Source organism: Cervus elaphus, chromosome 32 (assembly GCF_910594005.1).
Source record: "Cervus elaphus chromosome 32, mCerEla1.1, whole genome shotgun sequence".
NCBI lineage: Eukaryota > Metazoa > Chordata > Mammalia > Artiodactyla > Cervidae > Cervus > Cervus elaphus.
Genome location: NC_057846.1, coordinates 11,840,594 through 11,854,551, shown reverse-complemented (window position 1 = coordinate 11,854,551; position 13,958 = coordinate 11,840,594). Strand labels below are relative to the sequence as shown.

Sequence of the window (13,958 nt, the reverse complement as noted above, 5' to 3'; positions counted from 1 at the left end):
GAATCCCCCTGCCAATGCAGGAGATGCAAGAGATGCAGGTTTCATCTGTGGGTTGGGAAGATCCCTGGAGAAGGGAATGGCAACTTAGTCCGGTATTCCTGCCTGGAGCATCCCATGGACAGAGGAATCTGGCGGGCTGCAGGCCACAGGGTTGCAGAGAAAAACATGGCACACCATGTACTGTGATACTTGAAACACAATTGTGAGCTTCAAGTGATGTCACTTCACATTTCAATGGAAGACTTGCCTGCTTCCTCCTATTTTTTGTCTAGTTTGTAGTTTATATTGTTAAGGTTCTCATTAGTTATTTATTTTATGTATAGTGTCAGTAGGGTACATATGTCAACCCCAGTCTCCCAGTTCATCAACTCCTTCTTCCCCCTTTGGTGTCCATATGCTTGTTCTCTACGCCTGCATCTCTGTTCTGCTTTGTCAATAAGATTGTCTGTACCGAGTGTTTTCAGATTCCACATGTAAGTGTTACTGTACAGTATTTGTTTTTCTCTTTCTGACTTATGTCACTCTGTATTATGGTCTCCAGGTCCCTTGTAAGTGATTTAACAAGTAGAAAAGAAATAGAAAAGAAGGACTGCATAACAGATTGAAAAACAGATTTTTTTATAACTAAGTATAGCAATAACCTGGAAACATATAGGAAATAATGTAACATAATAAGCAAATCCACACCCCAGAAATAAGTCCAATAGATGCTCCCTCCCAAAGAATATGTATATGGACATATACAAAACATATATATTACTGATTTCTCAGTATACATTAAGTAAATATTCCAAGAGACTTTTATATTATCCACCAGGATATGGTCTGATTTTCCAAGTTGTTCTTTAATCATTGTTACTCTTTAAATGACTTAAAAAGTAATTTCAAAAAATGTGCTTTAAGGCATATGCAAAATTTAAAATGAAAAATAGGAAACTGATTAGAATCAACCTTGTTTTCTGGAAATTATCCTTATGAAACAGGAATAATTTTTCATATTAATATTTGCTCTTCTGAAGGCAGAAAGTTCTAACAAGAAATCGTAATATTTGCCACAAGTTTCGGTCAACTTGATAGGGTTATTTTTGAATCAAGTGTACACTTGATTATGTATAGGCTGTGGTTGTTCTGTATGTTGAACTTAATGTGTTCACAACCCGGGACAATCCCCGGTCAGAGAACTGAGATTCGCATATATGTTGAGGCCAAACAAACATAAAACAGAAGCTGGATTGTAACAAATTCAGTAAATACTCTCAAAATTAAAAAAAAAAGAAAAGAAAAAGTTGAACCATCCTAGTTAACTGCTGGTATAGACTTCCTTCCCAGGTCCTTAGCACATAGGCAGATCTTTGGATGTGGACAAAACTGTTTGAAACTATTATTATCTGTGTGTCTTCAGTTTCCTGTTTCTTCAACTTCACGGCATCATCAGGAATTATCCTCTCACCGAATTACCCGGAAGAGTACGGTAACAACATGAACTGTGTCTGGCTGATCATCTCTGAGCCGGGCAGCAGAATTCACCTCATCTTTAATGACTTTGACGTGGAGCCTCAGTTTGACTTCCTTGCGGTCAAAGATGACGGGATTTCAGACATAACTGTGCTGGGCACATTCTCGGGCAACGAGGTGCCGTCCCAGCTGGCCAGCAGCGGGCACATCGTCCGCCTGGAGTTCCAGTCGGACCACTCCACCACCGGCCGGGGCTTCAACATCACCTACACCAGTAAGTGCATCCGCACCCACCCCACGTCCACGGTCTCTGCTGGCTCTCCTGTGAGCGAAGCTCAATGGCAAGGGTGTTACTCCAGGGTTTTATAGTCACAATTCTCAAAATTATATAACATTATCCTGAGAACTTAAAAAAATACCCCACTCTGTTGTGGTGTCTTGGTCACCCCTATAGTGAGGACTGGTTGCTCACATGACTTCTCTCTCTCTGATTTTCCTTCCTTCTGTCCATCCATCCATCCATCCACCTTTGTATCCTCCATGCAATAGAATAGAGTAATGAAAAGCATTGAGGTATTTGGAGTCAGGAGTCATGGATTATAACACCTGCTAAATGTATGGACTTGGTCCTCCCAGGTGACAGCAGTAGAGAATCTGCCTGCAATGCAGGAGATCCAGTTTTGATTCCTTGGTTGGGAAGATTCCCTGGAGAAGGGACTGGCTACAAACTCCAATATTCTTGCATGGAAAATCCCATGGACAGAGCAGCCTGGTAGGCTACAGTCCAGTGGGTTGCAGAGTTGGACACAACTGAGCAACTAAACAACAACTCGTATGTACTTGGTGAATTTTGATAAACAGCTAACTTTCCTTTGATTCAGACTCCTCATTTGATCATAGCTTATATTTAAGACAATCTGCTTAAATTGCACTGTTGAGGGAATGAAGTAAGATAATAATGTTAAATAGGAGCTATAAGCTAAAATGTACTGACTGCCTACTTCTCTAAGGTGATCTGCTTAGGATTTGACAGAAATTGTTTCATTTAACATTGCAGCAGCTCTGGAATATAAGCTTCATCTTCCTCATTCTGTAAATAAAGATAACTAGACTCAGATAGGGGCTTCCCTGATGACTCAGCAGTAAAGAATCTTCCTGCAATGCAGGAGTCACAGGAGACACGAGTTCAATCCCTGGGTTGAGAAAATCCCTTGGAGAAGGAAGCAGCAGCCCACTCCATAATTCTGTGCCTGGAAAACTCCATGGACAGAGGAGATTGGCGGGAAACAAAAGGAGAAGGCAAAAGGATAAGGGGGCGGTGGAGGCTGAGATGATTAGATAGTATCACCAACTCAATGGGCATGAATTTGAGCAAGCTCCAGGAGACAGTGGAAGACAGAGGAGCCTGAAGGGCTGCAGTCCATGGGGTTGCAGAGAGTCAGACACAACTTAGCAAATGAACCACAAAAAGGCTCGGATGACCGGAGTAATCTTCCCAGGGACCAGTAAGCACAAGAGCCGGGATGCTAACCTAGATGTGCCAGAACCAAAATCCTTTTCTGTAAACTACATATCTCTTCTCCATTTTTCTTAGTGAGAAAGTAGCTTCCAATTTTGGGATGCTGTGTGGATGATAATGAGGTCTATCTACCTATCTCTCTCCTTCTGTCTCTCTAGGTATCAATAGTCTATTTACTGAATGTATTTATCTATCTCTGAAAAATAACTAAAACTGCTTTATAAGTGGTTCTGCTTTCTTTTTTAATACCCATGGTTAATATTCAAGTGTTTGGTTTTTTTTTTTTTTACTCTGATGTTTTTTTTCTCTTTTCAGCATTTGGTCAAAACGAGTGCCACGACCCTGGCATCCCCGTAAATGGACGGCGCTTTGGTGACAGGTTCCTGCTGGGGAGCTCAGTCTCCTTCCACTGTGATGATGGCTTTGTCAAAACCCAGGGCTCGGAGTCCATCACCTGCGTCCTGCAGGACGGGAATGTCGTCTGGAGCTCCACCGTCCCCCGCTGCGAAGGTGTGGGCCCCTCCTGTCTGCCACTTACCTTCTTCTGAAGGGAGCGTCTGACAGAAAACAAACGAGAAAACAGACAGCAACACTGGTTCCCTAAGGCTGCCATAGCCGAGTACCACCAAGTGGTGACTTTGACAGTAGGAGTTAGCGTCTCACGGTCCTGGAGGCTGGAAGTCCAAGGTCCAGGTGTCATCAGTGCGGGCTCTGAGTAGGGGAGGTGTTCCAGGCCCCTCTCCTGGCTTCTGGGGCTTTGCCTGTCTTGGCTTGTAGAAGCAGCATCCCTGTGAGAATGCATCTCTGTCCCAAGTCCCCTCCTTCTAAGGACACCCATCATATTGGACTAGGGCCTGCTCTAATGCCCACGTCTTGACTAACCATGTCTGCAGTAACTTTTTTCCCAAATATTTTAAGATGCTGGGATTAGGAATCCAAAGTATCATCTGGGGGGAGTGTAATTCATCCTCTGCAAACAGCATCATTATTAATTGTTTTGTTGCCCTTGGTGTAACTGACATACATACAGCCTAACTAATTTTCTTCTTGACATTTCACTCTGGTTGCCTGTGTTGGAAAACCAAAGGGGAAAGAATTAGGAAGGATGTTACTTTTAATTTATATTCAGGTAGGGGAATATTCACTTATGATATATACCCAAACCCCTGTTATCAGAATCACCCGTGCATAATGAGCTAAGAAAAACTTAATAAAAGTATCTCTCGTAGATACCAAGGAAATGCAGATCTTTTAAAGAGTACACATTTTAGAGCAGCTTTAGATTCACTGCAAAATTGAAAGAAAGGTACAGAGATGTCCTGCGGGCTCCCCTGCCCTCTTAAATGCACAGCCTCCCCCATCAGCAGGGCCCTCCATCAGGTGGTGCATTTGTTATAACTGATGGACCTACAGGGATAAGTCATCATCACCCAGAGTCCACAGTTTACGTTAAGGCTCACTTTCGTGATTGTCCATCTGCTGGGCTTGGGCCCATGTATATCACGGTGTATCCATCACCATGGTGACCTCCAGGGTCTTGTAACTGCCCTGAGATCCCCCGCTCCACCCATCCACCCCACCCTGCCCCATGCTCACCCACCAGTGTTGGGAGCAGAGTTGTGCTTCACCACCTTGCCCTGTCCCCAGCCCTGCCTCCAGAGTCTTTTCTCCTTGTTTCAAGGACCAGCATTATCTTCAGTCATCACTGGCTGACCCTCCTAAATTTACAGAACGATGTTCTCATTTCTGCAGTTTCACAAACTGTTGAGACAGTTTGGTGGACTGTCAGCACCACCCCAGGTGGACACTTGGTCAGCTGAAGGGCAGGAGCAAGAAAGCCAGAGCAGGCGTTTCCTTTTTATTTTTACTGCTTCTTTAAAGTATGTTGTTTTTTTAATTGTTTAAATTTTATTAGTGTTAATAACTGAATAGGTCATTATCCTGTATACATCAGTAAACTTGGAATCAGGATTCTAAAATAAATGGCATGAATACTGGGGCAGGACTGAATGTGTTTATACTTACTGCTTGAGGAAGTATATCACTACTAACTTTGAAGTGTGAATAATTTTATGAGAATCTCAAGACAGGCAATACTCTCTAATCTCTGTTCCCTCTGCCACATTCTCACTGTGGGTGTGCTCACCTGCAGTAGCCAATGTGAGGATGGGTCTAGGCTTCAGGGCCGGCACGTTCCTTTGCAGTCGGGGGAATAAAGGGGCATCAATCAGCAGCAGGTGAGAAATCCCACAGAGTCAGACAAAAGGAGACAGTATCACTTGAAACGTGAGTGGGCAATTCCTCCTTGTTTGGAAGGGACCTTCTGATGAAGTGCAAGGCAAACCCCAGGTATAGGTTGTTAACAACGATAGCAAAGCCCCTAAACACAGGGGACTGCATACGCTTAGTTACCTAGTCACGTCCGACTCTCTGAGACCCCATGGACTGAACTGCACCAGGCTCCTCTGTCATTGGGATTTCCCAGGCAAGGATACTAGAATGGGTTGCCATTTCCTGCTCCAGAGGATCTTCCCAACCCAGGGATCGAACCCAGGTCACCTGCGTTGGCAGGAGGAGTCTTTACCATTGGTGCCAGCTGGGAAGCCTAAACACAGACTAGTTAATGGTGAAAGAGATGGTCAAAGTTTACTTGTACTGAGAAACTCAGTTGCGGAGAGAAAGATTTTTCTGTCTTTGTTTTACACCTAACCAGCTTCTATTCTGTGCATTCAGTGTCATTAAAAAACATGTTACCTTGAGGGAAAAATGAGTGTACAAGAATACATCTCTATGGCAACAACTTTTAAAGTTCAAAGAAAACCAGAGATGTCCTGGCAAAATATAAATTACCCAAAGCGATCCAATGAAAAGTGCAAAATGTGAATAAACAAAGTACTAAATGTGGCAAATTACTTTAATAAAATGAACATACCTTGCAGTGAATCAACACATACACATATTTTAAGACACACACATACACTGCACAATATTTTAATTACAGATGTGAGGTAATTAAGTCTATCAGTAAATATTTGTTGACATGAATACATGTAAGATATGAGTATCGGTGGTATCCCTGCCTCGTGACTCTGTTGTGATGATTGAATGTGATAATTCCTGGAAGGTGTTTGGCACTGACCACTCTCTCAGACTGTGCCATTACTACCATTGTTAGGTGAAAAGAACTTTGCTGAAGGCTGATGGTGAATGCCCAGGTGTGAAATGTATGTGCTCTGATTTCAGTATTCTCTGTTTACTTGGTAATAACTGGTGGCTCAGATGGTAAAAATCCACTGTTAATGCAGGAGACCTGGGTTTGATCCCTGGGTTGGGAAGATCACCTGAAATAGGAAATGGCAACCCACCCTAGTATTCTTGCCTGGAGAATCCCATTAACAGAGGAGCCTGGCAGGCTACAGTCTGTGGGATCACAGAGTCGGACATGACTGAGCCACTAACAAGCTTTCAACCTCTGCTTGAAGACTAGAAACCATCAGGTCCACGCACTCAACACGCACCCTGCTGTTTCTGAGGAGCTGCTATGGTACATGTACATAAACTGACCTTCTGACTCCTGCATCATTTTTCAGCCCCATGTGGAGGACATCTGACAGCTTCAAGTGGAGTGATTTTGCCCCCAGGATGGCCAGGGTATTACAAAGACTCCTTAAATTGTGAATGGATAATTGAAGCAAAACCAGGACACTCTATCAAAATCACTTTTGATAGGTAAGAAAAAACTTTGGATTCCTTAATTTGGACCTGATGACCCATGCATGCCTAGCATTTTTATTTAAATGGATCTTAAGTCTTTAGAAAGATGACAGTTTTTCACCTTTGGTTCCCCTAGAGGAGTTCACTTAGAACAGGTGTTTGCTAGGTAAGTTCTGTTCTTCTCTGTTTTGTCCTCTAAGCCCACAGTTAAGGCACCTCTGCAGATGTGCTTGAGGGTGTGGTCCCCGACAGCATTCCCAGTGTTCACGGTCACTGGCCCTTGAGTCTAGTTCTGTATTTTGGACCTGAGGGTGCAATAAATTCTGCTTGGTGTTTTATTGCAAATGGAGCCCTTCATCCCTTAGGGGTTTGCAGAGCACAGAAGAAGAGCTCTCTGGCTTTGGGAATGGCTCTGGGACACTGAAAGGTGGTTTGGGTTGCAGAGTTGATAGACTGTGTGCAACAGATCTCTTACCTTCTAATTAGCCACCAGTGGTTCCATCACTGGAGAGCTGTTCAGTTTGGCTGTTCGATAATGCATTTGATAATCTAAAAAAGAAGAAGCATGCTATTTGAATTCTCCATGATAAAATATTGTCCAGATTGTCTCAACCATTGATTTGAAAATTGAGAACCAAAAATGCTATAGAATGGACCCAAATGCTTTAAAATCCAAGGAAGCATATTTGTTTAGTGTTTCAAGGTTAATATCTGAGCAAACTGAGCTCTCTCCAGCAGCGAAACTTCTTAAGCAGACTTTTAGGGTTCTAGTATTAAGAATATTATCATGTCTCAAGACAGATATACCTTATGACATTATTTCCTACACTAATTTCCTAATACTCAATGATAGCATCCATAAAGGAAAGGTTTTTAGCAGGAATTGTATCATCAATTAGTAACTGTTTATGTTTGAAGTTATTATTGGTATTATTATATCTGATGGGATAATTACAACTCCAGTAGGATAATCTCTCAGAAGAAAAAGAAAAAAAAAAATGGTCTATGTATTCGTTATGTTGGAGAATGAATTCTGGCATATAATCTTAGTCACTGGGGAAAAAAAAAACTTTATAAATATTAAATAAGTTGAATTTAGTTTCTTAGTATAATTTTTTATACTTTCTAGTATTGAGAGGGGAAAAAAGCAGACACACATCCTGATTCCCAGCAGCACATCACATTTAACTCATTTAGTAAAAATGGTGATTTCACATTCTGGTTTGGCACAATATATTAGTGTTCCATTTTCAGTTGCTGAAAAAAAAATACTCATAAGTTTTCTCAATCTTGTCTTTTCGATATTATTGGACTGTGGTATTTGCTAAATTCCAGCATTTTGGATATTTTAGACACTTATTATTTTTTTTTAATTTTTACCCTGTACATTGTACACAGTCTTCTAAAGATTACTTGCATAGTGCTTTGGTTTATAACTTGAGCTGTGGGCTGGCATCCTAATAAAGGTTGTGTTTATACAAACAGTTTTAAATTCCACACTGAGGGTATTCTTATGCAGTGTGTGCTGGGTTGCCAGATGATGGAAATCATTTACATTTCTCTTTCTGAAGTTGCCCTGGAGATCCTCCAGCTGTTGAGGTGTGCCCTCTATCTGTCCTGGCTATCTCTCAAGATGAAAATTGTGAAAACTTCAGGGCAGATACTGCACATGAGATTTATCCCAAGCTCATCTAGGCTTCTTGAATGTGAACTCAGATAAACTGTGAAGCCATAGATGCTTTAGGGAATATTTTTAATAGTAAAATGCAAAGCTGCGCTCTCTCCTCACCCCCAAATGCCTGGCCTCTGACCATATTCTGACCTAGCCACACACTACACCAGTTGGTTAAATTCCTCTTTGTGGAAGATGGAGGGTCAGGGACCACTCTAAGTTAGTTGCAAGAATATATTATTATTGTGCATTCACACAAGGGGCTTCCCAGATGCCGCTGGTGGTAAAGAACCAGCCTGCCAAAGCAGGAGACACCAGAGACGTGGGCTCCATCCCTGAGATGGGAAGATGCCCTGGAGGAGGATGAGGAACCCAGTCCAGTATTCTTGCCTGGAGAATCACATGGACAGAGGTGCATGGTGGGCTACAGTCCATAGGGTCACAGAGTCAGGCAGGACTGAGTAACTATACACACACACACACACACACACACACACACACAAAGAAAAGTGTGTGATTTAATGATCAACAGGGCAGGGTCCTTTGGTTTCATCTTTTTCCATTGCTCTGTGCTAGGAGCCTAAAACAGCCGCTCTGTCCCTTCTTTCTCCTCCCTGCCAGCAGCATGCAATGCCCACCCCGGGGACCATGGCACAGGCTTCCCCCAAATTTCCTGATCACTGAATGCATCAGAGGCTCCGGCAGTGAGCTGCTCCCTGGGGATCACGCCAGACCCGTTGAAAGCCGGTTAGCTCTTTGAGGACGAGACGGGCCCGTTTACCAAATTATCTCAGTGTCTGGAATGGCACCTCTGCTGTATCAGAGAGCACCCAAGTGGCTGCAACTGTGGATGAGCATAACACCAGACCAGGTTCTCTGGAGGCATCAGTCCTTCCGGGAAGGAAAGTTAGGCACTTCTTGGAAGCTGTTCTGACTTTCTCAAATCACCGAAGTAGCGTTTGCTTTCTGAAGTTCAGGGTCCTTGCACTGTCATACTGGAGTCGGTGCCCCTTTAGTGCTTTCTGGGTCTACTACATTCTTCTAATGTTCTGTCTATTCATTCTATTATTTTTGAGAGCTTGATATTGAAACTCCAACTAAAAATCTTAATTTATCGACTTAATAAAATAATTATATAGTGGAACTATTACATATGTAATGCTGCTCTATATTTTCCAAGTCTCCAAGTATATTATCATACTTTCATAATTAAAAAAAATTTTAAATTAGAAAAAAGAGAGCTAATGCAGCTTTAAAAGGCACAGGATTCTTTATTTCAGGAAAGGTATTTAAAGTAGTGTCATGTTGTTTGATTTACCTCTTTCCTTTAGGAGATCATGTCACTTCAGTATGCTCCTTTTAAGAAATCTATAATCATGTTACACTGGGGATCATGAAAAACGGTGTGAAAATGCATCTTGATTGACTTTCACTGATTGTTGATTCTCTGTCGTCTGTCTACTGGCTCACAGTATTTGTATTTTAAAGCTGAATGGCTCCCCCCGCCCCGTTTGTGTCTGTGATGTTACTGGACAGAGTATTCAGTTACCGGGAGGGCTGTGGGGGTGAACAGAAGTTAGTAATGACCTTAGACACCGCATGTGCCGGAGTCTGAAAGGGCACGTGTATCTGGATCTGTTTACTTCTCTTGCTGTACGTGGGTTTTCACTCCGTGAGTAAGTAAGACACGGGATGCCTGTAAGTCTTTGCAGCCCTGCATTTCTCCTCTCACTGGACACACTTGCCCGCAGATTCCAAACCGAAGTCAACTACGACACGCTGGAGGTCAGAGACGGGCCGGCCAGCTCGGCCCCGCTGATCGGGGAGTACCACGGCACGCAGGCGCCCCAGTTCCTCATCAGTACGGGCAACTTCATGTACCTCCTGTTCAGCACGGACAACAGCCGGGCCAGCGTGGGATTCCTCATTCGCTATGAGAGTAAGTGGTCCCCATGCCCTGTTGCGCGGGGAACTCGGCGCATGCGCGCCCGCTGAGTCACGTGGCAGGAGACTTGCTGGTTCCCGCTGCGGTCCACACTGTGCAATCCTCAGGACTTCCTCTCTGAAGGATAAGGCACCTTGATGATGTTTAATTCACAACTTAAAGAGAAGACACAGTGATTTATTATAAAATGAGATAATAAAATCAATAAAATGATGAAATATGTTCATTTACTGCACAATGTAATATAATAATAAATTTCTACTATTAGAAAATATACCTATTGGCCAAATGAGCTACACGAAATATCACTAAAATTATGCATCCTAAGCAATGTTTTTTGCTAGAAAAATGGTTAGGGCAGTCCTGGTACTATTTGTGATTATGTATATGCCCATTTCACCAAGTAGAGAGTGTGGAACTAAGGGAGAAAGAATTAAGAAGGAACTAAGAAGAGAGAGAAAGCCCAGCTGAACTGTCACTAAATGACAAAGAGCTGCTATCAGTAATATCAACTGCTATCAAAAACATTTAAGAACAATTAGAAATATTTAAGAACAATTAGAAATATTTAAACAGTTGCTATAATATCATAATGCATGTGTTCTGTAAAGTAACCCCAATTTCCTTGTGGTTGTGGTTTCTATGTGGTTGTGGTTTTCATCCATCCATCCAAGTCTGGCTCTTAGCTTTAGCTTCTCACATCAGGAGGTCACGGGACTATATTATTTGGCAGTAATATCTGTGCTTGTCCTGCTGAAGTGGGGTGGAGTGGGACTGAGCCTGGGATGTTTTTCTGATGCTAGTCAACACTTCCCTTCTCTGAAAAAGCTTCACATCCAGAATAGGATGAAAAAGATAATGGGAGCAGGTCAGTATGGAATCCAGTGCAGGAATACATTCTTTTTTTCTTTCTTTTCTTTTTTTTTTTTTTTACAATGTTTTAGTCTTTCCTAAAATACACTAAATGAAGTTTTAATGTGTAAAAGCATAGGTAATTTTATAAATGTGTGATAGAACCATATCTCACTTGCTGAATTTTTAATCTTTTTTTTCCCTTGCCTTCCTTTCCTGATATCTCACACTGCTACTCATGCTAATCTTGCCCAATCTTCACTCCAAAGAAAAGTAATGACTTAAAAGGACATTAAAAGCTAATGAAATGCAAAAGGTCCTCCTTCTTAAAATGTACTTCAAGTTAAAAAGATGTAAATTTGATATGTGTTATATATATAAAGCATATCTAATAATTACTAAATGAAACTTTAATGTGTAAAAACACATGTAATTTTATATATGTATGAAAGGGCCATATCTCACTTGCTGAATTTTTAATCTTTTCTCTTTTCTTGCCTTCCTTTCCTGATATCACCCACTGCTACTCATGTTAATCTTGCCCAAACACTTGCTAACAACTAAAATTAATAACTTGTGTACTTTTCTCTGTTTGACAGGCTTATCTATATGCAAACATATATATGCAAATATACATATAAGGTTATATGTACTTGTTGACTAAATATGAAATTATATTTTGTTCATATTCTGATAATAAATTGTTAGTGATTAAAAGAATTATCTTATATTTAATTCAAATTATTATATATGCTTCACATATATAGCATTTATATCAAAGTTGCATTTTTTTAAACATGAAGTACATTTTAAGAAGGAGAAACTTTTGCATTTCATTAGTTTTTAATGTCCTTTCAAGTCATCACTTTTCTTTGGAGTGAAGATGAACATACATTGCAGTCATCTGAATTTGTGCAACTCCTCAGCATTGATCCGATCCAATGAGAGGGCAGACAGAATGGAAACCACAGTTATAGAAAACTAAGCAACTGATCACTTGGATCACAGCCTTATCTAACCCAGTGAAGCTGTGAGCCTTGCTGTGTGGGGCCACCCAAGACTGACAGGTCATGGTGGAGATTTCTGACAAAACGTGGTCCACTGAAGAAGGGAATGGTGAACCATTTCGGTATTTTGCCTTGAGAACCCCATGAAGGGTATGAAATTGCAAAAAGATATGATGCCAAAAGATGAACTCCCCAGGTCAGTAGGTGCCCAATATGCTACTGGAGAAGAGTGGAGAAAAGGATCCAGAAAGAAACGAGAGACTGAGTCAAAGTGAGAACAAGGCCTAGCTGTGGGTGAGACTGGTGATGGAAGTAAAGTCTGAAGCCATAAAGAGCAGTGTTGCATAGGAACCTAGGATGTTAGGTCCATGAATCAAGGTAAATTGGAAGTGGTCAAGCAGGAGATGCCAAGAGTGAGCATCAACATTTTAGAAATCAGTGAACTAAAATGGACTGATACGGGTGAATTTAATTCAGATGACCATTATGTCTACTGTGGCAAGAATCCCTTAGAAGAAATGGAGCAGCCTTCATAGTCAAAAAAAAGATTCTGAGATGCAGTACTTTGATGCAATCTCAAAAATGACAGAATAATCTCTGTTCATATCCAATTCAATATCAATTCAATATCACAGTAATCCAAGTCTATGCCCCAGCCACTAATGATGAAGAAGCTGAAGCTAAATGGTTCCAAGAAGACCTACAAGACTTTCTAGAACTAACACCAAAAAAAAAAAAAAAAAGATGTCCTTTTCATCATAGGAGACTGGAATGCAAAAGTAGGAAGTCAAGAGATACCTGGAGTAACAGGAAATCTTGGTCTTGGAGTACAAAATTAGGCAGAACAAAGGCTAACAGAGTTTTGCCAAGAGAAGGCACTGGTCATAGCAAACACCTTCTTCCAACAACACAAGAGAAGACTCTACACATGGACATCACCAGATGGTCAATACCGAAATCAGATTGATTATATTCTTTGTAGCCAAAGATGGAGAAGCTCTGTACAGTCAGCAAAAACAAGACCAGGAGCTGACTGTGGCTCAGATCATAAACATCTTAATGCAAAATTCAGGCTTAAATTGAAGAAAGTAGGGAAAACCACTAGTCCATTCAGGTATGACCCACATCAAATCCCTTATGATTATACAGTGGAAGTGATGAATAGATTCAAGGGATTAGATCTGATAGATAGAGTGCCTGAAGAACTATGGATGGAGTCTCATAACATTGTACAAGAGGCAGTGATCAAAATCATTCCTAAGAAGAAGAAATGCAAAAAGGCAAAATGGTTGTCTTAGGAGGCCAAACAAATAACTGAGAAAAGAGAAGTGAAAGGCAAAGGAGAAAAGGAAACATCTACCAATCTGAATACAGAATTCCAAAGGAGAGCGAGGAGAGGTCAGAAAGCCTTCCTGAGTTATGAGTTCAAAAAGATAGAGGAAAATGGTAGAATGGGAAAGATTACAGATATTTTCAAGAAAATTAGAGATACCAAGGGAAAATTTCATGAAAAGATGGGTACAATAAAGGACAGAAATGGTATGGAGCTAACAGAAGCAGAAGATATTAAGAAGAGGTGGCAAGAATGCACAGAAGAACTATATAAGAAATATCTTCATGACCCAGATGACCATGAAGGTGTGATCAGTCACCTAGAGCCAGACTTCCTGGAAGGTGAAGTCAACTGGGCCTGAGGAAGCACTACTGCAAAAGTAGTAGAGGTGATGGAATTCCAGTGTGAAAGTGAAAGTTGCTCAGTCTTGTCCAACTATATAGTCCGTGGAATTCTCCAGG

At 41.4% G+C, this 13,958-nt stretch overlaps 1 protein-coding gene across 1 annotated transcript in view; it reads left to right on the top strand.

The window, feature by feature from the left end:
- The window catches only part of CSMD1 (CUB and Sushi multiple domains 1), a 2,014,689-nt gene that overhangs the window by 1,603,535 nt on the left and 397,196 nt on the right, over positions 1-13,958 (top strand). Inside the window, exons 14-17 of the mRNA XM_043893675.1 lie at positions 1,403-1,729; positions 3,290-3,484; positions 6,565-6,703; positions 10,112-10,299. Coding sequence (XP_043749610.1) covers positions 1,403-1,729; positions 3,290-3,484; positions 6,565-6,703; positions 10,112-10,299 — 849 coding nt within the window. The remainder of the gene's footprint in view (positions 1-1,402; positions 1,730-3,289; positions 3,485-6,564; positions 6,704-10,111; positions 10,300-13,958) is intronic.